Source organism: Ambystoma mexicanum, chromosome 3p (assembly GCF_040938575.1).
Source record: "Ambystoma mexicanum isolate Mex_15411 chromosome 3p, UKY_AmexF1_1, whole genome shotgun sequence".
NCBI classification, from domain to species: domain Eukaryota; kingdom Metazoa; phylum Chordata; class Amphibia; order Caudata; family Ambystomatidae; genus Ambystoma; species Ambystoma mexicanum.
This window is the reverse complement of record NC_090925.1, coordinates 254,197,630-254,225,037: the sequence shown is the minus strand read 5'-3', so window position 1 is coordinate 254,225,037 and position 27,408 is coordinate 254,197,630. Positions and strand designations below refer to the sequence as shown.

At 46.0% G+C, this 27,408-nt stretch overlaps 1 protein-coding gene across 2 annotated transcripts in view; it reads left to right on the top strand.

Moving 5' to 3' along the window:
- The window catches only part of LAMA5 (laminin subunit alpha 5), a 670,647-nt gene that overhangs the window by 211,790 nt on the left and 431,449 nt on the right, over positions 1 to 27,408 (top strand). For both annotated transcript variants that reach the window (XM_069650738.1, XM_069650737.1), the window contains exons 7-15: positions 3,113 to 3,228; positions 5,242 to 5,360; positions 5,506 to 5,596; positions 7,231 to 7,365; positions 12,316 to 12,378; positions 14,419 to 14,559; positions 18,299 to 18,436; positions 24,405 to 24,539; positions 26,519 to 26,653. In XM_069650738.1, the coding sequence (XP_069506839.1) occupies positions 3,113 to 3,228; positions 5,242 to 5,360; positions 5,506 to 5,596; positions 7,231 to 7,365; positions 12,316 to 12,378; positions 14,419 to 14,559; positions 18,299 to 18,436; positions 24,405 to 24,539; positions 26,519 to 26,653 (1,073 nt within the window). The remainder of the gene's footprint in view (positions 1 to 3,112; positions 3,229 to 5,241; positions 5,361 to 5,505; positions 5,597 to 7,230; positions 7,366 to 12,315; positions 12,379 to 14,418; positions 14,560 to 18,298; positions 18,437 to 24,404; positions 24,540 to 26,518; positions 26,654 to 27,408) is intronic.

The following is a 27,408-nucleotide window of genomic DNA, read 5'->3' as shown; positions in this document are numbered from 1 at the left end:
CGTTTACTATAACCAGGGTGGCCTCCTAAAATCTGACCACAAAACCAGATTCTAGAAATCCATCTTAACAGATGGCCACACCCAACCCCTCCACTTCTCCCAGTGGCTCCATGTAGATGTTAAATAACATGGGCAACAAGAAATTGAGGATCACCACAATCGACTGGAATCAGATGCGGTCTGGAGGGCCCTAGCTGAATGAACTGTGAATGGACCTTGAGAAAGGAAAGCAACCACTCCAGGACATGGCCCCACCCCCTCAACCTTCAGCCATGTGCCAAGATGTTTCAGTGCCCCGTGGTCAACCATGTTGAAGCTGCTGACGAGGAGGCCGAGCAAGCGCACGCCACCTCCATCCAGTATACACAAGGCATCATCCACCAGTTGACTGCTTGCGGTGCTACAGGCTGTTGGGAAGCCAGATTAATGGGCCCCAAGTAAGCAATCTATGCATAGGTGTACACCCAGATGTGAAACTACATGGCGCTAAAACACTTCGCCAGGATATGGCAAAGCCATGATGGGGCTAAAATGAGTTAGGCCCAACCCAGGCTTTTCAGTAACGGACGGATTTGGACCATTTGAAAAATGGATCAAAACATTAAATGCTGGACATAATGACACGAAGGAGGACATTCCTAAGATGTTAAACACCAAGCTATAATTCATCCAGGGGCCTGCTCACTGGCAATGACTGAACTTCTCCAATGAGGACACGAGGGTTACAGAGCTATGCTACTGTATCGCATCACTTGGTTTGGAATCGTGCGTGTGATTGCAAACGACTGAGTGTCACTCTGATCTTCAGCAACCGTGCCATCATCTCCTTGAGCCACACCTTTGTCTGCCCACAGTAGATGCTAACTTTGCATATCTCAACAGCCCGGAAGCATCGGCCGAAAGACTTTGTAACTTTCCCTTGGTCTTTGTTCAGTGTGTGAGATCACAATGCTTCATGGAATTCATTGGGTCCAAGGGTACTCCTGGTGATGCAATACTGCCCCTTCATCGCGACCCTTGTATTGAGAGCGTACTATACATTATGGCGTGTGCCTCTGCCTGTGATTTTACGGCGTCCATATTCTCGCCTGTAGTGCTCTTGCATGAAAGTTAACCCCTGGCAGCAGAATATGACACAATGGCCGAGGGCAAAAAGTCTGAAGCCCAAAAGTCCGACCCCCTATTTGTTCATATATATGTTAATGAAAATGTATAGGGGTAGGTGGGGGGGGGGAATGTGAGGAGTCTCCCCTATATATACGAACAAATGGGAGAAGAAAAAACAGACTTTTGGGACTCAGACTTTTCCATTCGGTAATTTCACACAGATCCCCTGCAGCACACACCCATCTCTGCTAAGCGTATTGTTCAATTAGTTATTTTTAATTGTATGCGTTTCCCACAACTACTATTTAAAATTGACGCACTATTGGTTGCTATCTTGGTAGTTTTACCAGTGTTTTGGTACTTGCCTTCTGATTATGCATTCTTGGAACACTTTTGCCCCAACTTGCGTCTCCACTCCAAAAGCCTCTTGAGACTCTATAAAGATTTCTCCTTGGGACTAGTGTCTAGCCCCACTCACCTTTATCCGGGGGAAGTATTGGGGCAGGGCCTTATTTATAAGGCAGGTTATTGTGTTTCATAGTAGTATAGTTTGGGTGAGCTTACAGCTTGCAATGCGCCAAAAAATAGTGATGAGAAAATCTTGATGTGGTCTTTGATCCATAAAGGCTATAATTCCAATACGTCTAATTAAAAAGAATCGCCAAAAAAACCACATCAAGATTTTCTCATCTCTTTATTTTTCGGCGCATTGCAAGCTGTAAGCTCACCCAAACTATACTACTTTGAACAAACGGAGTTGAGGGTCTCTATGTCTCAGTAGTAGCTGACCTGGATGCGACGTTGGATCTTCCATTAATATTGTCTCAAAAAATTCCAACACAAGCTGCATCAGGTCGCGAGGTACTCGCAAAGGTGTCAACCAAAAAGTCCCTCACCAGCTTTTTATTGTGTTTCATATACCGTTCCTTGGCTTCGCCATACACATTCTGCTTATGGTTCCTAACTGAACTGATCTCAATGTTTTAAAAGTAAATTAGCTCCCTAGTGAGAGCCGCATGGTAAATGTGTACATGGATACCATATTCGTGTGGTAATAATACTTACCAATTGCTTTTATTGCATTGCATAGTGTATGCAGTCCTCATAAAGGAATGTATCGTTTATCTGGTTTTATTACAAGGCTCGGTGTGTGACTAATTATATCACTTCAGCGCCCCCACTATTTCTCAAGTCAAAGCCTTACTGCTCAGCTTGCTACTTTGATAGAGTTTGACTAGACCGAAGTGTCCACCCTGATCACTATAATCAAGTCCCCCCCCCCCTTCCAGGGCTGATTCGCCGGTGATACCATAGTCCTTGGTTGGCCGCCATCCATTTGGGCTTGGTTGCCAGTCAAGTTGGCCAAGGTCACAAGTGATACCGCTGGCCTGGGCGTCCAGTGATGGTGATACCGCTACCCTGTGTCACTTATGCCATTATTAGCCGTAGTCGCCAGCGTTCTTGTGTACACCACAGAAGAGTGCAGCTAACCGGTTGCCTCAAGTCCTGGTCACCTTTGATACCATTAGCTCTTGTGATCAGTAGTAGCATTCGCCTTGAACACGTGCAATCCTGTTGGCCCTGAACACACATACTGTTTGTTTTGTTTGTTTCTTTATTTGTAATGCGCTCCATACCCAGAGGCAGCAGGGCGCAGCAGGAAGGAGAATGCGAAGCTTACACTCTTACAGAGTTATACACTTATGCATAAATATACAATATACAGTACCCTGAACAGAATAATAGTTGATATAGAAGCACAGTGCAGTAAGATATATGTACAAGGAGGAAGCCTAGGGGTTGTTGGCGTTCAAGTGTTTGATAAGGTTCCTTCTAAAGTGTGAGAAGGGTTGGTCAGCTTTTAGGTTATGTGGTAAGGAGTTCCAGAGGGTGGAAGCTTTCACGGGGAAGCTATTGCTTGTAAATATGCCCTCACCAGTGTGATCTTTGCATGACTTCTGACCCTGAATCATACCCCGTTTTTCTCCGACCTTCTCTTTTCCAGGCTACATTGTGAATGCCAGCACAACACCTGCGGGGGGTCATGTGATCATTGCTGTCCAGGCTTCAACCAGTTTGCTTGGAAACCGGCTACGATAGACAATGCAAATGAATGCGAACGTGAGTTCTTTTCCAACTTTTATCACAACAACCAACCTGCATTCACTCGTTGGGTTCACATCTCATACAGCCTATTTTCTTCAGAGTGCTTCTTGTGTTCGCTGTCAGCACCTCTTCATCAGTAATGTTTCATAGTTGGGGGAATGGTATCTTGCATGCAAGCAATCCGAAATGCCTAGGAACACCTATGGATTAAAGCTGGATCCACACGTAATCGCCTCAATTTTATTGGGCCACATCTATCTGCGACGAACGATGTAGCTCTGTATGAAGCCGCAGACATTGCGGGGGAGGGTAAGGGGGGGTTTGGGATTATCACGTTTGTAGGATGTGGTAGTCAAACACTGGACGGAAAATCAGTCTGCAATTCCAGCTATGAAAACATCCTGCTTGGAAAATGTTGTATATTCATCGCCTTCAGACAAGGGCAATGACCGCCAGATAGCACGACTGATGGTTAGGCATGACTAATCAATTTGTTAACCGCATTCCCTTCAAACATATAAAGCGTTCCACGACAGAGTAGAATGGTGAAGTATAAGAAAGGTCATTAATGGGAACAGCCATTTGAGTGAACGCCATGGAAACGTGCCAGCTTTTTTAATGGTGTCATAGAGACGTACCAGTGCTCCAATGCCGGACATCACTAGAATGGTTCTTCCCTTGGCTTGAGGAAGCGAGGCCTTTTGGCATTCCGGAGCCCTTCTGTCTGCTGTAAACAGAGGCATTCCTTCCCCAGGGAGTTCATGTTCAAGGCCATGTTTGGAGATGGATGGAAATGCCTGGGATTCTTGGTACCTGCCTGGACAGGAGAGGGGCTGGAGGGATGGCCTACCCAAGAGCGACCTGTCAGTTCTGTGTATACCTCTCCACTGTGGAGGCGAACAGCTGCTTTGCTTACAGGCTGTCCCTGAAACCTGCCAGCTATGGGAATTCCAAGCCCTGTGTCGAAATACTGATTGGTAACAAAACCAGTTGGCAGTGAGAAACGATTGCTCTGAACACTGCCGCAGGAGGGGTTGCCACAAACATTGTAATTTGCAATGGATTCTGTGTGCGATTCAGAAATCCACCGCGTAGCTAATTTATTTCTTTTGCCTGTTCAGGAAGCTTTAAAGATTTAATAGAACCGTAGATGTGGATCACTTGTAAAGTATGTACTGTATATTTAAATTGTTAAAACAAACCTGCTACCAGAACTAATGTAAGGAGCAATCCAAAATGACTCCATGGGCCCGGTATAAGAAATCAACCGAGGTGTAAATATGAACAGATAAATAGGCAAAGGGATACAGTCCAAGCCAGTTTCGCGATTGCTAGTAACCGGTTCAAGCGATGAGGTTGGCGCTGCAGAAATCACCTGGCTGTAACTGATTGAGCCCCAGGTATTTGGCAAGTTTTGGGGGCATTTCTACCGGCTATAGATCAGGGCTTTTGTAGCCACCGAATCCATTCGACTTCTGAGAATGACTAATACATCTACATATAACCTCCAGTGAAAGCCATTTTATGTAAATATTGCCAGCGAGTGGAGTGATTGGCAATTTTTGTCAACTGTCGAGAAGGCTCTGAGCAGGCCACAGTATTTCCACTCGGCACTAGCCATTGGGGAGTCCAAATTCTTCTTTGGTGAGGAAGACCTTGTGTTTGTGGGGAACTGGCTTTCATGCTTTTTAGGCCTGGCTAGTAGATTGCAAATTGTCCTGTTCCATGCATCCACACCGTTTAACCATTCATTTCTAGGCAACTGCCATGCTAACTGGATGCAAGGTGTCACTGCAGGACTAATGTGTGGTCTACAGTCCATACTGAGCCATGTCCACGTGGTGTCAATGTTGCACTAGTTCTAAGGGCAAGATCATGGTCTGACCGTCCACTAAGTGGGTCTTTTCTAATCATTCTGCCCTGGCTCCAAAAGCGGTACTGCTGCACCTGTGTTGCAGCTTTTGTATCTTCTATTGCATGCCAAGTGTTGTAATCCTCTCCTCTCAGCCAGTGTTTGCCTTTTTTTAGCCTGCCACTGTAACAGCCATGCGCAGGACTGCTATTATGATCCCGAGGTGGAGAGTCGCAGGGCCAGTATGAACCGCCACGGGCAGTATGCAGGGGGAGGTGTCTGCGTGGACTGTCAGGTAAGAATCCTGTTGGCTCGGATTTAAAGGGTCTACTGGACGCCTGCATGGCTACAGGCTGTGAATGCGGACAATGTGCTGTGTTTGAATCTTTTATAAAACATTGCCCCAGGTATTGACTTGCTTTTTCATTCTCTGCCATTAGCATCACACATCTGGCGTAAATTGCGAGCGCTGCATATCCGGCTACTATAAGTCGCCCGACCACCCTGTAGAGTCGCCGTACACCTGCTACCGTGAGTATTATTGAGAAAACCTTGCATCAGTCACATCAGACTAGTGATCTTTGGAGCATGCATGCCCCTAACGTGAAAGTATACTGGGGCATCTTGGATAACTTGGCCTAGTGCTAAAGGCCTAGAATGAGGCTTTCCATGAGTTGATTTCTATTCAGTGACATTCCTATTAATATGAATGGAATTTATTGGAGTGTTAATCTTCTCATTAAAGATTGTCTGAACATGCCTACTCTGAGCTTTACGTCCTTCGTTGGGCCCACCCTCAATCCTAGTAATTTGTAATAACATTGCCAGTTGTGTTCGATTTTTGTCTTCTGTGCAGCTGAAGAGGTTGTTTCTCAGTCCCAGCCATCACCTCCCAGCCTGTCCATCTTGCTCTAGCACTGCCCTTGTTATTGAAGGATCTGACTCTGTTAATGAGGTGCCCTCTGGCCAGATTAGCATCATCTCTGTAGCTACGCCTGTAACCACAGGATGTTTATAATTTTCATTGTAGGCTTGTTTAATCCAATCTGTTTGGATCCCTTCTGCTGTATTAGAGGTGTGGGGCTTATTGATGGTTTAGAAACCAATATTCAACCCTGGTACCCCGGAATTTGATTAGTCACAACCGTAGAGGTCCACCTTATGCAGTCAGGTATAAAAAGGCCACTAGAACGCTGGAAAAATACCAAGATGCTCGCACCTGAAGCAGAGCGGCGGAAGACCTGTTTTTGTAAGCTTTCTTTACCTTCTTTCTGTGAGATGTGGCGTCAGCTGGGTGGCACTGCATATTGACCCTTCGGCACACGTGAACAATGCCCTCACACATGTGCACTGGCGTCCATTCGCCCACTCCACAGCAGGCAGTCCATATCCAACAGAGCAAGCAGCAATACATCGGCTTGATCATTTTCCAGGCCATGCCGGGATGCGGATATCCGAGCGTGTCCTTGAAAAGTGCAGCGACACCACTGGGATGTGGTGCCGATCGTCTAGGCAGGGTTCTGTCCTCTCTATTGGGAAAGTCATGTGCCATGGAAGGCATCTGCCCCCAAGAAAGGAACCTCCGTGGGTGATGTGGTCTCTGATCAAGGTGGAGGCATAGAAGCCCTGCTTGACTACCGGACCCCTCAAAAGGTCCCAACATGCAACTCCATAGCACTGGAAATGCATACCTACAAACCGCACATTTTAAAGAAGGAATCGTGAAGTTACAGACAGCACTTCCTGTGTGGCCGGATGATATATTAACTAAAAACCTATTTTAATTAAACCCATTCACATGATTTCTTTACACACGGAGCACATTTTTATATAGCTATGCATTTGTTATTTCCTGGTGCCTTGACCTCGAGAATCCCCTCAACTCGACTGACTGTCTCTGATTAATTGGGGGCATCCTTGGCTTGTAGTTACTTGCTCAGGAGAAGCAGTCCTGATTACGTTTGTGCTGTTACCGTGCATGCATTTTTCTCCAGTTAGGACTGGAGTCTGACTTGTGCTTTATCCCATTGGTTTAGCCTCACCAATGTGCCTAGTGCACAACAGGAAAGGACTAGACCACTTTTAGAAGATTTGGGGATTGCAGCAGCGCTGATGTCGATACATTTTAATGTACTCTTATTTGTCTTTTATACTGCTCTTCACAGGCTGTGTCTGTGAGTCTGAGTTTATGGACGGAACATGTGAGGATCTCACTGGCCGCTGTTACTGCAAACCAAACTATACTGGGGAAAACTGTGACGCGTGTGCAGAGGGATACACCGACTTTCCACAGTGCTACCGTAAGTGCATTAACCTGCTGGAATCCTGTGCAGTTCTCGGTCTCCTTGTACAGTACTGCTGTGTCAATACCCTGAACTAGGGTTCACCTCAATCCTTACTTCCATCATAATCTCCCATTGATCAGTCAAGCACCCAATTGAGCCTGCTCCCCCCGTCCCCATTAACTCCAGTTACTTGTCACAATGAACCAAACTAATTTTCCCATTGAGGCTTGAGTTATCAAAGATGTCTTATGATTGTCACGCATCAAACCCATATGGTTCATGCATCTTGAAGCGAGAGCACAGGCAATTCTCAGTCGCACTGCGCCCAAGAATGCAATATAGGCAGGTGTTGCAAGTAATTGAAGAGAGATGTGGTTATCAGTCCGATGGATTTATTTGCAAAGTAGCCTGACACGTGTTTCGAGTCTAAACCGACTCGGGCTGCTTCCTTTCACATCACTTTGGCTTTTCCTGCTGTGCTGAAATTACTGCAATTGCGAAGCCGTGAGAGAGTTTTCTGGCACTGTCCTTCATTCAATTTATCTTAGGTCCCATCTTCCATTTAGAGCCTCGGATGAAGAGTCGGTTTAGACTCGAAACACGTGTCAGGCTACTTTGCAAATAAATCCATCAGACTTATAACCACATCTCTCTTCAATTACTTGCAACACATGCCTATATTGCCCTCTTGGGCGCAGTGCGACTGAAAATTGCCCGTGCTCTAATTGTTTCCACAACAGTGGTTTGTACTTGGCAGTACACCACACCGCTCAGGCACCTGCAGCTTATGTGCACTCTTAATATTTATTCATACAAGCGCTGTGGTTTTGTGACAAACCTGTGTTTTTCTTTTGCATCTTGAAGAGCCCTGCCCAGGGACTGGTCCCTGCAAAGCTTTGTGTTAGATTTGTATGTGAATGTTTGTCTCTTACCACCTGGGTGTTGTCTTGTGTTGTTGAAGGGGGAAGATGTGTTGTGTCTTGCCTTTCCCTGCACCTGCCCTGTAGACATGGAATGCTGTGAGTGACTGACATGGAATGCTGTGAGTGACTGACATGGAATGCTGTGTGTGAGAATGTTACGTTCTGAATGGTTCTGTGAATGTCAGTTGAGAAGATGGGTTGACTGAGAGAGGATGACGGTGGATGTCTGTCCAAGTAACTTACCCGATGTGGCCTAAATGTAACCCTGCACCCTGTGCCCAGAGCTGGGGCTGCAGTAAAGATATTCCCTGTTTCTACCACAGTGTCGGTGTCCTGCTTGGCCAAGACAAAACACTTTGCCCAGTGACCCCTGCATTGAGCAAGTTCACTTGTCAATTTGAGTCCTCTGAGAGAGGACTGGTACAGTATTTAATTTTGCTTCTGTGGTACGTGACCTAAGCAGTTTCTGTGTCCATTCTTAACAAGGGCACCCTAGAGCACCGATGGGTGGAAAGTCTTCCTCTCCACTGACTCTCCTCAAAATCTACCCTTCACCCTTCCAGAAAAAGCAGGACATATTTTTTCCTCTAATACTGTGTCTCATTTTTGAAAGCACTGTCAATTGGGTTTTCCCTTTTCCTCCTAGCATCCCTTTGTGTGCCAAACTAATGATTTACCTCTCGGACTGCCTTCAATTCCCCCTGGCTCACTATGTCCTGGCTAATGGTGTGTTTCTCACTCTGAAGCAGTGTCCCTGAGTATTGCTGTTTTCAACCTTTATGGAGTAGTGTGCCTAAATTAATGTTCTGTCGTCACCCATCCCTCCCTCTGACCCAGTGTCTGTCCTGGGTAATGTTTCCTCACTCTGCAGCAGTGTCTGCTTGCCACCTGTACGTAGCAAGCATCATTCTGGCTGTGGCAGATCATTTTTTCCTATGGAGCAATGTGTGCTGTATATTGTGGCGTCCTCCTCTGTGGAGAAGTGCCACCCTGATACTGCTGTCTTTTCACTCCCATCGAGCAGTTGCCCTGCGTATTGCAGTGTTTCAAGTGCCATGAAACCGTGTCCAAGCTAATGCTGTGTTTCACCCCTCTCGCCCAGTGTGTGTACACTAGCTAATGCCAGGTGTGGCTAAGTCTGTATCTAAGCTAATGCTGTGTTTCCTCCAAGCTTCAACCCTGCCACGGCCAGCGCCATTAATGTGCTCTAGCACCTTGAAGCGTCTCTTGTGATAGATGGAATTACCAATAAAGATCTCAGACCAAATAACCGGACAGACTCCAAGAATAAGGCAAAGTACTTCTTTATTCTCAATTTGATAAAGCAGGGTCAACTGGCAGACCGATTTCCGATGACTGATGCTTGCACACTCACACACAAACCTGATTACACAGAGGTCTTATACCCCAATATGTATCATCTATGATGTCATCCTACGTGGCAAATTGTAAAACTAATTAGCGGTTAGGGATTGGTTAGGGGAACATATCTACTTCTATAATACATAGCGGGTAGTACACCATTGGCTGTCTTATATGTGATGCATACCTCAAACTACCTCTCAATCTACATATGATACTGATTATAGCAAACAAAATGGCAGTGGATTGGTCTATGCAACATTGTATAGCAGGTTGCCCCATAGACCCACAGATTGGTTGGCATTCTCACCCAACCTTGGACTTTCGGCTAGCAGCACGTAAACAAAACCCAGGTGCTTGAATCACGCCGGACTACTCCCCACTTTCTCAATTAGTCCATCTCTCATGAGCCAAAGTGTCCCGTCTGTAGTTGACCTTGTATAACCTGCTCTCAGTTCTGGGGCATTGTAGGGAGTGTAAGCACATCACTATCTTCATTCGAGGCTTCATGAATAGCCCTTGTTTTTGACTTGTGATTCACATGTGAAGAGGCTACGAATCTGTCAATTTCGATACCTTATTTACTGCTATTTGATTTAATTATCCTGACTGTCTTCTTCTCCTCTAGAGACTTGCTCACTTTACCTTGTATAGACTTTATGCACTTTTAATTGTCTAATACTTGGCTCCTGCAGATGGTTTCTTCTTTAATCCTAGAGAAATGTGTCATATCCATGGCTTATCCGTCTGCCTCCCTTCGTGCTTTGCAGCTATTCCTTAAAAATAGCATCCTTTATCCCAAGCCAACATAGAACCCTCATTGTTTTGCACACAAAGCTGTCCTTCCAGCGTCTCCTGACTCTTCAACCCTGATATGTTTCTGAGGAAGCTGAATTGAATCTTGACACAAGGCAGTGTCCATTTTCCAATTATGGCCATCCTAGCCACGTTCTATATTCCTCTATAGCCATCTTCTTTGTCTTTTCTACCTTGCGTTACTGCACATTTAGACTTATTGGTCAACAAGTTCTTTTTGCATTCATGATTACTTTCATTTTGTACATGTTTCTCTTGTCACTTCAGTTACATCGTCTCAAGTATTGTCATATTGTTTCAGTATGGCTTTGTATATTTGCTTTATGCCATTACTCTGCCGTCATCAGGTTTCACTCCGCGCTCCATGATGTCCAATGGTGCGTGCTGACATCCTTCCACACGGCATCCTTCTAAATTTTTCAGTGCGAGGGTACATTTGGTGCGGCTGTTTGAGTTCATATCGTCACTCGATGTGGTATAGGAACAACACCTGGTGTTCCATGAAGAGCTCTTTATGACGGCAGTCAGGGAGCGAGAGTTGGGGATAATGTATCCAACTGCTCCTCTACACTAATAAAGGCTTCATTGATACACCCTGCTCTTTTGTTAGGGCCTGCCGCTGGTGGCAGTGATCATTAGAGGGTACTTCAAAGAGGCCCAAATGGGGTCTGGCTGCAGAGGTTAACAAGGAGGCAGGAAAGCCAACAACGTTTAATATGTAAATGTGTCAACCTAAAGCCAGCTTCCACCCTCTGTATCGATGACGGCGAGCTGTCATGTCTGGGACTGTATGTTTACAGTAGGCCACCCTGATAATGGGAACGCATTCATAAGGTATGAGAATGTGGTTTGCAAGAGCCAGTGAGTCTGGTCTTGTCGCAGCTTCAACGGAGACCTGCCGCTTTAATCGGGAACCACTGAGGGATCCATTAACCAGAGAGACACTTTGATCCGCAAGACAAGAAGACGGGTGGGACTTGGTATCACAGGTTTTCACCCCTTTACCTTTCCTGTTGCAAGGCACTCTGGTTATGAATGCATGCATACAGGAGATTGTTGATAGGGACCCCAGGATTGGCTCACTAAGGTATACTTGGCCTACACCAATCACTTTGGCCCACTTGCCTTTAAAGGACGGCTGTTTGCCTCTTTTGCCAGATCATCTGAAGGCTTCACTTGAGGTAGCAAAGAAGAACTCAACCATAGACACTGGCTGAGGGTACAGTCTGCCTTACATCTTCCGCCAGTGAAGAAAGTCCAGGATAACCAAAGAGGGAAGCAATATCCCTCTCCTAAACGTCTCCCAGGGAACAGAGGCAGATACAAATCTGAGGACCCTCCAGCCACTCCAGAACCACCTGTTCCTAGCCAGCACACATCGTGCCCTGCTAGGCTCTGCAGCAAGCTTCCTGGATAGGAAGTGCCAGATGGTCTCTGAACCTTCAAGCAAGGACAAGGCAGCTGTCTGCCCTTCACCTTAAAGGACAGCCCATTGAAGAAGCTGGGATAAGTGCCTCAATGAGCATCCTGTGTGTGTCTGTGTGTCTGTCTGTCTGTCTGTCTGTCTGTCTGTCTGTCTGTCTCCTATATCCTGGCTAGTCCTATATTTCCTCTCTGCAGTAGCTCCTCCTGGCTAATTTGATACCTTCTCTGCAAAGGACTGTGTATCCTGACGTTTGCTATGTTTTCACCTCAATGGAGCACATGCCTGGCTATTGCTGAGTTTCCACTTCTATTGATTGGTGTACCATAGCCACTGCATTTGTCCCGCCTCTGGGGAATGGTGTGGATTTTGCTAATGTGTTTTGGCCTTTCCCCCTAGAGCTGTGGGTATGCCGGCTAATGCTGTCTTTCATCCTTTTAGCTGTTCCATCCACCTCTGATGATGACAAAGGAGCTCAAATACGCCCTGCTGGTGAAATAATCAGTAAGTAGGATGTTGCTTTAGTTTTGTATAAAAGTATGAGTTTTTATTTGTTGGGTGGTCAGGAAAGGTCTCCATGAATACGAAGAGTTCTTGTTGTGTGCGCCATATTGATGACTGGGGTGGTGTCAAACTGGGGGTGGTGCTTCAATTTCATATGTATCAAAGTGTAGTTAATTATGGATGGGATGTTACTTTTAGTGTTACTATTTGTCTAGAATTGATACATATTCACGTGCACGTGCACAGTAAGAATGTAAAAAACATACATGTACATGAATACAAATACATGGGGAATTTATGAATCCCAATATAGTGGGATTTTCACAAATTAATCAAAAACACTGTAGTCGGGGCTGTTTTGCAAAGTGAACTTTGAAACAGATTCTCTGAGGTTTTAGAAGTCAGGGGATGGGCGAATAAGTAACTTCACAACCTTTACGGTCAGCTCAGCTGTAGAAACTGGCCATTAGTTTTACGATCTGATAAATATTGCAAACAGAAAAGGTAATCTTCTGATGAATGAGAGCGTGACAGAAGGGGTTTTTCTATTTATTTTGGCTAGCAGTAAAACACAGGGTGAGCCAATGCCCAAGGCTAGCTAATGAGAAACCGGATATTGCAATTGTATTTTCAGATATTCTATGTTCGATAAAGTGGTGATATGTAGATTAGAATTTTCCAATGAAACCAATGACCTGGGTAATGAGAACATCACTTACTCAAAGAGACATTATTTACCCAGCCTTGCTCCTATTGCTGGGAATATTCATGCGAACCATGTGAACATTTAGAGTTAAGGTTTAAATGGCTTAGGTCAGTTATTGCTAGTAATGAATTTGCATACGCTTGCTTTACCAAATAATGTCATGACCCACCACAACGAATCCTAAGAAGAGGTGTGTTCTACACATGAGCTGAAGATGATAGTTAAGATAGAATTGGCCAATGAAAACGTAGGAATTGGAGAAAGTTGGGATTTCTTTGAAGAGGGTTTTATCCAATCCCATGGGGGGTGGATTATCGAGTTTGTTTTCTGTTGCAAAAATGTATAAAAGATGTCAACTGATGCGGTTTGTTGAGACATGGGTTGGTTTGGTCCTATGGTACAATCCAACTGCTCCCTGGAAAATTATACAATAAACTTGTTTTTTATGTACAAAGCGTAGACTCGTTCTTCAAGTGGTAGGCCACTTGGGTTGAGGTGATTAAGGGGCCGCCCATACACTCTGCTGATAAGGGGGGGGGGGAGTTAAATTTCTGCATAGCTTGAGCACTGTAAACTAGTGGTACATGTCCTACCTTGTGTTGCTCTCTAGATTGAATAGCCAAAGCTATTTAACAGGGTTTGACAGTGATGCAGTGCTGCATTATGTGCTAGTGACCATTATTGTACGTTTTGGTAACAAGGAGTTGCAATGTGACCCAGTGATTTGAAGATGGTGTGCCCAGTGATGCAGAGCTACATTGTGCGACAATGATGTGGAACTGCAGTTATGCAGAAATGCATTGTGCACTAGTGATGCAGAGATGAAGTGTGTTTGCCAGTGATGAAGGGCTGTACCTTGTGCCAATGATGCAAATTTGAGCACCGGCCAGTGACTTCGTGCTTCAGTGCATGGAATTGATTTGGAGTTGGTTTGTACCAGTTTTTTTGGGACTGGATTTTTTTTGCCAGCAATGAGGGTCTTCAGTGTTTGCTGGGGATGCACAGATCATGTGCATCGAGGACATAGCTGTAGTGTCAGCAAGTGATGTAGACTGGCAGTGTGTGACACAGACGTGTGCCAGAGACAGGGTTGCAATGTGTGCATGTGACCGATGACCAACCTGTTACATTTACACATTCTACTGTGTGCCAGTAATGCAAAGCTGCAAGTTCCCAATGGCTTGTTGGCGCCTTCATTGCATTGAAGACCATAGATGTTTCATAACTGCTTACTCCACTGTGTATTCACTGGCATCACTTTCCCTGTTAGTTTCTATCCTGTTGCATCCCGCCTCATCTGGCCCCTAACCATATTGTGTTGGTTCTTTCCCCAGACTGTGACTGCAGTGCTGCAGGGACGGTGGGGAATGCCTGCCGGAAGGACCCACGCATGGGGATCTGTGTCTGCAAACCCAACTTTCAAGGACTTCATTGTGAATCCTGCTCACATGGGCACTATGGACCCTACTGCCAAGGTGAGTGATTATCCTGCATATCATGGCCTTATGCTAAAGTGAGTAACCAGCGTGAGTGCAGTCTGCTCCCAAAATAGGTGACCGAGCTATTGCAACAGTGAGGTTTGTGGAGTCACGCAGCTCGTCTAATCCCTCCGTCTATGCCGCCTCCATATAGCCAGTCATTAAAACTATATCTGGATTTGTGTCCGCAGATGTTTTATTGAAATTGACCACATGTATTTTCATCACTTTCCACCAATCATATGTCTACCCTGCACTATAGAATTAATATATTCTAAAAATGTGCAATTTATTTTGTGGCCCCAAATAAAAATGGCTGCCTCTGCTTGTGGGAGCAGTGAAAGGGCGTAATTGTTAATATTATATTTCTGCTAAATTGGTGTCTTACTGTCGCAAAGTCTACCAGCTGAGCAGAGATATTGGATCTGTATTTGATCTGTTGTAAGAATTGAGATCTTTTTTTGGAGCAGGAGCTAAAAGCTACTCCTGGATATCTAACGTCCGCCAGTAAGCCTGTGCGTTGGGGCAGAATTCCGATTTTGGGGTTTCTGCTGTCTCATTTAATGAAACACGTTTCCCTGTTTTGTTCTCCTGGGTCGTTGGCCTTATATTTGTGGTCTGAGGGACTCCAACTGAAGTCCCCAGCCAGTACAACCCTTTTTTTTTTTTCAGGCACCACATTTTGGACCCACTGTGATATCACCCAGCACGTGTGTTATGGAGTAGGCTGGTGGCAGCTGTAATTTATTTTTGAATTCACTAGTAGTGCAGATAGTTTTATCGCATAAGCATCTCAATGTAGTACAGTTGCGTACTTCCTGCATTTTATTTCTGGGCATACTCCGTGGGAACTACGAGGCAGGCCCTACAATGGCCTATGTCCAAACATGGGCTGACCCTGAACCTAGCTCTGCACCATCTAGGGTGATTTGGCCTGTTCTATCCTCCCCCCCCCCCCCCTTACCCCCCTCCTCTCAGACAACACAAGTGCATGCCCAGTGTGGGTGGACCTGAGTTTTAGGGCCAACCTGATTTTCCGGCCTCTAAAACCATTGGGTGTCTGCCTGCTGTGTAATTGGAGGGCTTGTTTAAGCCTGGTTGAATGTGCATATATAGGGAAGAAACTGTGCATTCCTCAGACCAGTGAATGCTACCTGAATTGCTGGAGCTGGGCTGCTGAATTTTAGTACCATGTTTTGTCATTTTAACTGAGCCCCGGGTCCTTTGTCGTTTGTTCTGGCTTTTCTTTTTCTGCTAGAAGTCCTCCCGGGGCTGTTCTTCCTACACCACATTGTCAACCTAACCACTGGACTGAATAGCTTGTGGAGGGACTGCTTCTGAGCCGTTCTCATGTTGCCTCCCTGTGTAACGCTTTGAGGTAGGGAGCGCCCTCCTCCTGCATAGTGATAAGGTACCACTACTCCGGTTCTGCTTCTTCCTGGGCAGCCTTGTGTCACCTCCACTGTTCCTGCAATCGTGGGGACTTTTCTCTGCTGGCCGCCCCCTGTTTGTCCTTTGAGCTGTGGGGATCTGCTTTGTCGTGTCCCTCTGTCTTCCATGAGCCTTCTTCGTTGTGGATTCAGCTCCAGGCTTGTTGGCCATCCTCGTGAGAAGGCGGATTATTCATTCCTCTAGGTCTCCTGGGCCACATTGCATGGCCAGGTTGGCAGCCCCTCAGACAGGATCCGCTGCATCATGCCTTGTGGAGGAAGCTATATACCCATCAGCTTGTTTTGCCCTTTCTAACCAAGTCCTCTGGCACCAGGAGTACGTGTCCTGAAGTTCTGGGTCCCCAGGGTCTTGGTGTGAAGGGTCCGCCATTGAAATTCATTGCCAAAAATCCTGTTCTGCTCCCTTCCCACTCTTGCTGGCTGGGTCTTGATCCTGCCTCTTGAATTCTTCTAAGTGATATCCTATGGCGTGCTCTGTAGTTGGTTTACCTGCACCTGTGAGGTAGAACATGTACTCGCCATCCATTTTCCCCATAACGGTGCCCCTGTATTCCTATGGGGAACATGTGCACACTTCCTAAACGCCAGTAAAGTGACGTATGAAGGTGCTTGCCTGAACATTGACATTTTTCCAGGGACCCTGGAGTTTTCTGCCACAGAATGGAATTGTAGCTATTGACAAGGATTTTCTAAAGATTTAACTAAATTGAATCTTAATACTGCGCTCTTTCTATAGAATTGTATTAGGATAGTGTTTCATGGTCTGGCTATATTGCATCAATCCCTTTCTACAAGTGTAATGAGACGCTACTGGTGCTGTAGTGCACGTCTAGGCATATTATGGCTTTTGGTGGCCCTCTGGGCATTGTTGGGGAAAGTGGTAACCCATTTTACTGCCTCTAGGTACTGTATTGCGTAGTTGGTCAATGTGCATATTTATAATTTTGGAGTACTGAGTTTACCACCAGGTAAGTCGTGCCTTTAGCTTAGGAGTGGGAAGGGTCTTTGGATAACTGTTTACATACCTACACATACGGTTTAGTGAATGTTTTGGGGTAGCTATTTGGGACTAATTGTACCTGGCCACCACCCTTCTTGCGTCCCTTGAATGAAGCCTGACCCCTCTGCTGTAGCTACCAATAAAGAGAGTTTGGGCTAGCTTTGGTTGGAACCCGGTGTATCATAGGATGGAAGGTTTTATATCCCTCATGAGAGGGATGTTGTGAAATCTCCCTAATAATGGGCTACATCTGGGGAACGAGGAGATGGCACATAGCGTGACGCATAGCCAAGTTCCACATGTGATGGACATAGTAAACCTTTCCGCCACTAGATATGACCAGATATGCATGAACATCCTCTGAGTAGGTCCCAGAGCCTCTTCGTGCTTTCTGAAAGACACATTGTTCATGTCGCATAGCTATGTGTGTGTTAGTGTTAGGGCTGTGGAGTCAAAAGTAGCTCCTATTGTAAAGATAAACAGGCTTTTCTGGGCTACAAGCAGTAGTTTGGAAGCGCCCAGCGATTTCGAAACCTGCTGTCGTCTGTCTTTTGAATCCTAAATGGCTTTTTCTGTAGAGACTGTTAGTAAAAAAAAGAAATGGTTCATGCCCCTCCCCCACACCACAGTGGTGCACACAATCCAGCTACGGTTGATGGTAGTAATGACACACTTAGCTGCTCCACAGGCACTCCATCCTTCCCCAAGTAATGTCGCGCCACACTGCAGCAGTACCTCCTCATCCTCTAGATCATTAAAAGAACATGCTGCCCCTGCCCACAACTGTCCCTCGCCTCCCCACAAGCCCTTCAAAACTCCCACACCAACCCAGCAACGTGTTTGACTGAATACACTGCCATGAAACGCGGATTAATGGTGCCATGCCAATGAAAGAGACCCATTTTGCCTGTTAAGTTAACCAGCTATTGGAGGGTCGGGGCAGGGGTGTAAAAACACCCTGTGAAGGGCAGGTATTTTGTATTCTCTGTAGCCTAAATCCCAGTCCTGGTAGTACGCTGCTTGCGTATGATGATGGCAAGCACTTGATAACTTGTCTAGCAGGGAGTATGGGGTGCCTTTTGGGATATCCCAGGTTTTCTCCATCACTAGGTGACCTCATTATTTGGCAGTTTTCACCCTTACAATTGGATGGTGTTCATAGGCGGTGTTGCTTGACCAAGTGCAGTACAGCGTTAACGCATGGCGGCGCTACACAGCCGCAAGCCGTTCCAGTCGTGTAAAGCATCACACATTTGCCTGATGATTTTTTTCCCCCCTCCTTTAGCTTGCGAGTGTTCCGGCCCTGGTGTGTTTGATGGCAGCTGCGACAGCGAGAATGGTCAGTGCGCGTGCCGGAGCGGGTTCCAAGGGGTCACATGTAATAGGTGTACCCCGGGATTCTTCAACTATCCTCTCTGCCAGCGTGAGTATACCCCTCCAGTGCTTGCCTGCCCTTCCCTCTCTGGGTGCATGTTCGGGAGAGGACCGTGGTACTCACTAATGGAATTGTTCAGCTTTATTTTCAATTCTCAGTCTAATGTTTGAAAGCAAAGTGCTTTCCGCAATCTGGGGAAGCAATCACCATTTCCCTCTCTGGGCTGCCTTGGGTCTGGCAATACTCTTGCTCGGGCTGAAAACAGGTACAAGGTTATGTTTACAGCTTCTTTGAACAACATGACAAGCAGCAATGAGCCAGGTACTTGCAATCCACCCTGCCAGGCACACGCAGAATGACGCAAGCTTTCCCGCGTATGAATGTAATGGCAATAACCTTTGCAATTTCACTAGATCACTCCAGGGTCAGGTGCAGGTCATCTCTAAGCCAAACGTCAAATGCGGCAGCTCATCCCCGAGCCACCGGGGGCAAGCTGGTGAGATGAGTCCACTTTCCTGCTGACCAGTGAGACCTTTCACTTTAATATTGCAGCCACGTTTGGCTCCATGAGTGCCAGTGTCAAGAGATGCTAGGGTTGACCGGATGTAGGAGCTGATCTACCCAACGACACTTTTTAGTGTGGTTTTGGGCCAGTAAATTGCTTTGTGGTCTTAAATGAAGTCTCACATTTGGCCATGTCTTTCACATTTTTAAAGAAAAGCTCTTATTGGGTCCCAGGTTTTGGAGGACTCGGCAAACCAAACACCGGACCATTGGTCAGAAGTTTGTTATAAAGCTTTTACACTGTGCCAATCATCACCGTAGTGGTCTTATGACACCATTACCTTGCCCGGAAAATTGTCCCTGCCCATGGTTACCAGGTCATGGTCTTTAGAGGAAGGAAAATGGGCAAAAGTGGGGGGAGGGAGAAGTGATAAAGGGAATGTGCAAAACTAAAAAAAATAGGACAATGTGATGGGTTTCAAGAAGAAGGAATGTGATTGCATAAGTAGGGATGCCTGGTTAATGGCAGCTAGTTGGTCAGACCTAATGCTGATACTTGGAAAGAGAAATGAAGATCTCTAATGATAAAGAGCATTTTCAGTGATGGCGGTTTCTAGTACCTTGGAGCGAAGCACTAGAATTAGTGGAACCATTGCTTCATGATGGTGCTAAGATATGCTCAGGCAGCCGTTGAAGTGTGGAGACCACACTTGTCACTTAGTGTGGTCTAGTTGCCCCTGAGGATCCCATAGATGCCATCAGGACTGCTAAGCAAACTGTCGGAAGTGACCGATCCAAGGATTGGCTGTGTTAAAAAGGTGAATGTGGGGAAACCGGTATGGGGAGCTGGAAGGGGGGACGTGAGAAATCACCCAACAAAATGCAAGGGTGCCTGGCTGTACTGGGTGCCCTGGGCTAGCCCTAGGATTTGCAGGGCCCTTAGTGGCAATACGATTTGCAGTCTCCCTATTTTGCAGACATAGGGACATCACAGAAAATTGCATCGCAAAATGAGTCTTTAATACTCGAGGGCATCATGGGACCTTAGAATAAAAGAAGTTGCCAGGAGCAAGCCAACTGGCAAGTAAACGTCTTGAGATACAATGTGTACATGATCACATAGATGCAGCAATAATCATAAGTGAGGCTTTTTGGGACTGGTGGGCAATAGGGATTTCTAATTTGGCAGATAAAGTATAATGACATCAAATGGTTTACTCTGGGAGCACACTCTTTGGTCCAGCGGTAAGCACAGTGTTTTAAGCCATTCTGCAAATTGGGCACTTGAGCACATCTTCACGGCTGTAGTTTGTAGAAATATTTTCTGCAGGTCTGTTTACAACTTTGATTTGAAAAATCCATTTGACTTTGGAAGTCGGTGGAAACCAATAGTGTATAGGTTTTGCGAATTGACGTTACAGCAGTTTCACGATTACTTTTATTTTTATGGTGTTGATCTTTGGCAATATTGTCAAAATTAATATGTTTTTAAATGAGTATCTACAGATGAGGGTTTTGAGTGTCAAAAACAAATGAACCACCATGCATTTAAAAAAGAATAATCCTCTGGTTCCAAGGACGTCTGGACAGGGATTGGGCTGGGGCAGAGCGTGCAAGCTGCAGCTCGTTCCCTCTTTCTGCCCCTCCGCTCCCCCTCTATCTGATCCACTGCATATGGCCAATCACTGCCCCCTCGCCACAAACCCCTCTTTTTTGAAACAGCCGTTTTTGCAAAAAACGGCAATTTTCGTGGCCTGCTGGGAGGAGGTTTGCCTATAATACAAACCTTTACTGGGGAGAGCTTTAGAATGCAATCTAGTCTGGGGCTCAGATAATGTCATGTGTGTTTTGTAAATTTACTTTCCAAACTTAAATACTCATAACAAAAGTTTTTTGTTGTTGTTTTTAATTGTCTGAAAAGTCTTCATTAATGAGGTAAAATTTGACATTGTCCCCAAAAAAGCTTTTTGGTAAGGGAGAAAGTTTAACACTTTTGTGTGATGTATTTTAATGGTCTTGAAAGAAAGCATACATTTAAGCAGCCAACTGATTCTTTGTGTGTACTTTCTGAATAAAAATGTCCCTTTTGCATTTGTCATCATTGAAGCATTAGGAACTACATCTAAAACACTTGTTTCTTAAATGAACCATCTCTTATGAGTAGCCTCCACTTTCAGGGCTCCACCATAAGAAAGACGGTGTTAAAAAATGTATTTGTGAGGTCCCAATGAGACCTGCAATGTAGCTTCTGCTGACCTGCTCCGCTGGTGGGAGGATTTGTCTCCACGACGTCTGAGGGGATTGAAAGGTGAGACGGGAACCCGCAGAAAAACAGCCTCGTGTCTGGATCAGTGAAGCCCTGTTAGAATTCAAACTGTATCACTTGGTATACAAATGACCAAGAGACTGTCTCAGTTCTCCTGGCCGTTTTATAGTGTTCACAAACACCAGCGGGAATGACTCCCTTCCCCTGACTTCTTTATAGGTATGGGTCCTAGACACTTCCTTCTGTATTTTAGTCCACCTGGTTTACTAGCCTGCCAGGTACTGTGATTGAGATGATTACATTGGAAGCCTGGATTGCCTTATGGGTGCAGGTCCCAGGCTCGCACTTGCTTTCCTATGTATTTGTCCACCAGGTATACTAGCCTGCCAGGTACTGGGACTATGATGATTAAACTGGAGGCCTGGATTGCCTTCCCAACTGCTTCCACTTCAATAGTTAAGGTCCCCGACTCTTAGTTTCTGCTCTTTGTTGCACCCTGTACATACAGCATTGCTTTGGGCCCTCTGCATCTCCTATAACACCTGTGTACCTTTTTTCTACTGCGATTCTTGGGGCTTTTCCAATACTTCTGGACTGCCAAACTGCTTTGTTTGCTGGTCAGCACTTTCCTGCAGTCTGCAGCAGCTCCGCGAGGGAAACTGAATTTAGGCTGGGTTGTTGTCTGCTCCACGCGTCTGCCGGCTACCGGGGACGCCAGGAACCTCTCGTTCAGCCTTCCTAGAGCAGTCTCTTCCCGCTGGACCCTCCTTGCGGTGTCGTGTTCCTGTCTCAGCTTCCTGGTCTGCCTTCTATTTGCTTCCTGCTTCCACGACCTTGCGGTTCCTCCTGGGAGGGCTCGACGTTGGTTTGAGTCCTTCCGTGGCTTTTATGCATACACAAGATCCATATTGACTAGACTGTCGGTATTGCTCCATGCCTCTTCTTTGTCGCAGTACCTTTGATATTACTAGCTCCTTCAAAGTTGTTCTCATTCTTCCTCGTCTCAGTCTTAGTCTTGTAAGGAAGAGGCATGGTTTATCTTACACAGACATGTAAGGGGGAGGGACTGGGTTAGTGGGTAGAGGGGTATTCAAATACTGCGCTCGCCTCACACTATCAACCCTCGTTCCATAAAAGATTTCCTAGCCCATGTGATCCTCTCGCAGGGCATCACGCCCCAGGGGGCCTATTGGACTGTGACCGCACCACTCTGGCCCCATGGGAGGTGTCCTCCCCTACGGGAGAAGGGACGAGGTCTATGGACTTGTCACAGTTCCCCATGACTGCCCTTTGTCCCATGTGTCGTGGTTTTAGGGCATGAAGCCCTGCAGGAGGTTGGGGGAGGGGGGCAAATTCTCCTTTAACTGTCAGCATTTGGGGTAGCTTAGGTCGGGTGTTAGTTTGTCGTCTACAGGTTCCTGTGAATTTTTTCTCTTATAGACTTTGAAAAAATCCCATAAACCATAATGTTAGAGTGGAATGGCGTGAAGACTTACAGCAGGATCATGGATGAACATGGTGTTCTTTCATGGTTATAGCCCTACATTGTCATTTAGAAGCTCCAAACCAATGCTCCAACTGCAGTTACCATTGCCTTTCACTAGGCACTCTCGGGCATAGTGCCACATCGGGTCGAAGACTACAGTAATTAGTGTCTTGCAGAGGTTGGCACAGTCGGGTGAGACAATATCACCTGCTAGTTAAAGAACGGGGGTAATCTCGTGCCTCTGTGGTTCTTCCAGCGAATGTTGCAGGTGCACCAGGGAGCACCAAACACTGTTTCGGCAGACAGGACAGTTTAGCAATGTGGCAGGTGGTGAAGATGTTCTGAAGGGTTTTGGGAAAGGCATGACTGCCCTGGTGGGCCATTTACCGCTTCTGCAGTAGTGGGCATCAACGCTGACATGCATGCAAAGCCTTGCAGATTAGAAACAAGTATATGGGGGGGGGGGATTCACTGATTGGTACTGCTAGTTCTCTTCTTAGCCACTTCCTGCACCACAGATGCTCCACTCTTACCCAAGGAAAGGGTTCTAGAGTTTGCAGTGTTGCATGGCCAGTAATGGGTTTTCTTGCAATAATCTCAGCTGTCCGAATGGAGACCAGCATAGAGTCCAACTTTATTGATCTCCAGCAAGCCAAGTTAAATAAGGTTCAGGCATTTCTTAAGCTTCTGTTCTGGGCAAATCCCAATGGTGAAGAGTGGGGGGGGGTGTTGGGAGCAGACTCCTGTATCCCAAACCCTGTGTGGGCAAGCCAAGGGTTTCTATTCACAAACTGCCCTTATGAGGTAGGACTTACTTGGGTTTCTCACTGGCATCTTTTTGCACATAAACCTGTTGGGCGGCTGTCGAGAGTAGCGTGCTCTCCAGATTTAATCTTCTGCACCCTTCCCGCTCCCTTTGAAGTGAGGATGCCTAACAGTCATGCACTCATTCATTAGCCTCTTATAGGTGATTGGAAGGCTGCTCATAATTTACTTGGTCTCCTTTTTGGATAATCTCCCATTTTCTGGGTGGGCATAGTCAATGGAAGAAATCTAGAACTTGCTGCTGATGGACATGGCAAACCTTGAGTGATCCACCTTTGTAAATGTGTAGAGACACAACAGCTGTCTGATTTCCCCCCCCGCCCTCCTCCCTTATTGTCCTATAATTGACATTTGGATGGCAGATTGCTTGTGGGAGCTGACAACAGCAGCCTTTAGAACAGGGGTCTGCAACATGTGGCTCTCCAGATGTTTTGTACTATGACTCCATGATCCCTCACCATTGACTGTACCTTGTGACGTTGATGGGATTTGTAGTCCAAAACCTCTGGAGAACTAACTGTTGCATAATCCTGCTTTAGAAGGAAACGGCTGAAAAAAGAAGTCCTTCCTTTGAGCTAGTCTGTTCCCCCATCATGGGGGTCTAAAGAGGACGAAAAGCAAAAATGGGTGTCCAAAGATCTTGGTTAATTTACCAGACCCTCACGGTTTTGGCTCGGATTGGAAGTCTTTGTGTTGCGTTAGTTTCAAGAATCTTTTCATATGTAAAAGAAATGGCTCTGAATTTCCCATTTGATGGCACTTCTGCTCATAGCACAAAAGCATACAAAATGAATATAGAGCACCTTTCTGGGCTAGTCAATTGTGTGATGGCATAGCTTGATGCGTACATTTACTACATTTGTCAGGATGTGTGCGTGCCGCCATGGCACCCTGACCCGTTTCTTCATCTTCTAATTCTCGCCATCTCCTTGCAGTGTGTGGTTGTAGTGTGGTTGGCACTTTGCCCGAGATGTGCGACCCAGCTGGACGATGTTTCTGCAAACCAGAATATGCCGGACCACAGTGTGACCAGTGTGTTTCTGGCTACCACTCTTACCCGTTCTGCCAAGGTATGTTTAGCATTTCCTGCTTTACTCCTGTGGGGGCGCTGGGGACCTGTGTGTGATTTGGGAAGCAGAAGAAAGGTACTGTGTTGATCAGTGCATGCGTTCCTAAGTGTTGCCCAGGTTTACAGTATTTTGGGTGCTACAAATGATGGGGCCGATGGAATTGTTAATGGACTAGTTTGGGTAATGGGGAGACATGAATGTACAAGAACGTAAGGTCTGGTGTTAAGCCAGTTTTTGTACAACCACTAACCTCAGTGGGGGAAAGCACCTAACCAAAAAGGAAGCCAAACCCCTCTTAAAGTTAGGCAGAGTGGCAGGGCGGAGCGATCAAGCTTCACTCGAAGGAAGGGGTAGCAGGTTGACACTAAGGTAAGATTATGCCACAGAACTATCCATAAACAATATACCCCACGGATACTGACAAATCTATACTTCTGTTACGTGTGCTTTCCGGTTGGTAGCTGTCGTGTCCTGTTGTTCCAGGCTATGTGTGATTTTCCTTTGTTGGTGCGGTGTAGTGACGTGTGTGCAGTTTGGCGTGCTTTAGAGGTGTGGTTGTGTTTGGTTAGAGTTTGAGAGGTGTATGCAGAGTGGTGAGATTTGTTTTTGTGGGTTGGTTAGTGGCATCGCTGTCTAGATGTGCCGCACGCTAACCTTCACTTTTCTTTCCCGATCTGGTGCCTGCTAATCTTCAAAATTCTATCTAGATGTGGTGCCTGAATAGCGCCACAGTTCTGTCTAGATGTGATATCTAATATTCACAATTCTGTCTAAATGACAGTATAAAAATACACACTATATATATTTTAAAGTACATTTCTCAGTGGGCTCACCTCACTCCCTACACAATATAGGTCCAATATCTAAAGATGGGCACACAACACATGGTGGCAAGGAGGTTGGGGAGAAAAGGGCACCAGTCCTTATAAACCTAGTCAGAAATCGCTCGTGCCTGCACTCCATATAGTAACCATGTTCAACAAGACACAACCCGATCCTGTAATATTTAGTAGGTCCACTACCTGGTGGGAGGCGAACAACACACATAGAAAAGTGGAAGGAAGAAAAAGTAGCCAGAGATTTTAACACACAGGAGAAATTTCAGGTGCGCGCCTATACTATTTGAATACTACAAATGCACATGCCACATTCCTAGAGTGTGGCAAACTATCGGAAAGCTGGCCATAGGCCTGTAAACAGTCCAGATGCATTCTAGACCCAGGTACCCTTGCAACAGAATGTTCAAGTTTGCAGGTGGAAATAATTGGATGTATATAGATGGTGTGACGTGATAACTGGTACTGCATGCTAGGATACTACTGTGATGCCAATGGTACTGGGATGCACAAGTCAGACATCCTTTGCTGTGCATGTTGGAGCATAGAAAACGTGTGTTACAATTGGAGGACCACCTTGTAATGTATTCAGCAATGAGTCATAAAAGTGGTGAATAAAACATGCTTTCCAATTGTGTGATCCAATATAGTCCCATATCGACATGCTAGCATTTACGAGGTCGCTGAACCCCCGTTCTGTGAATCGCCACCAGCCAGTCACACCTCATCCTGCACCTACTTAAACGCCTTTGCGGCACCTGAAGCCAGGATCTAGCATCGAGGCCCTTTTCCTCACTCCTGCACTTGCACCCTTGTTCTCGTCTTACTCTGAAAGCGCAATCCTGCCCTTCTGCTGTTACTTTGAATTTACACCAAAGTCTTGTCTATCAAGTCTGACTTGGCACACGCTTCTAATAAGACTCTCCTGCTTTTCTTGTGGTAATGTCCTTGTCCTCTACTTTCACTCAGGGGCACACGCACCCACACACTCCTTCCATAAGAATCTCCCACTCCTGATTTCATGTCCTTGTCTGTTGGCTCTGGTTACTCCTAAATGCATGCCCGTATCTTTGGGACTTGATAGCAGCACATCCTGCTTTGAATGGCTACGTTCTCACGTCTGGTTCCCTCCTTGCATTGCAGCATGCTCTTGTGACCCCCGAGGTTCGGTGGAGAACACCTGCAGTTCGACTGGTCATTGCCAGTGCCATTCCAACTATGCTGGCCTGACCTGCAACCAGTGCGCCCGAGGCTTCTATGGCTACCCTAGCTGTTCAGGTGAGCAACGATCTGGCTTGAGTATCACAGGGCCAATATTGGGCAATAGGGTGTAACTTTCACCCAAGTGGTTCAGTCAAGCAAAGACAGTCTAACCTTTGCTCATATTAAGTAACATACATTAATGACACAGATGATTGCTCTGGTTGCTGGAGTGACGAAAGGGGTAGATTCAAGCCCACACCACTCATTGCGGGTTCACTAGAAATGTATTACATTTTGGTATCGGGTGAAATGGGTGCTCACCAAATGTTGGACAACACACGCTCCTGCTCTCCCATGTGAAGATGACCATCTGGCTGAACTCTTTTCTTTTGAGAGAGATGGTGTGATAGGCACATCCCTGTCAATGGCCATTTTCTCTTTGGAACAAGATGGCTGCAATACTCCAGACCAATCACTCGATGGTATCAATATGCATTGCATCTGACTGTAAGCATACACAACACCAGAAAGACTGTTGCTCGGTAAGGGATGTTTCCTTTATAAAGCACACTGAGCCTGCGAATCCTAGGCTGACCGTTCTGTGCACATTTGAGGGTTTGCCAGTCAGAAACACTACTGTCTTCGTGCTCCCTGAAATTCATCACCTTTCAGTGGCCACTCAAGTTTTGTGCACCAAAGGTCCCACAATATTATGCAATTGGAATGTCCCTAAGATAATTGTGCATTAGAATGAGTCCATTTTGAAAGTATGCCAGTGATTCTGTTCAGAGGAATTTTCGGCTAAAACCATCAGAAAGATTGTATAATAT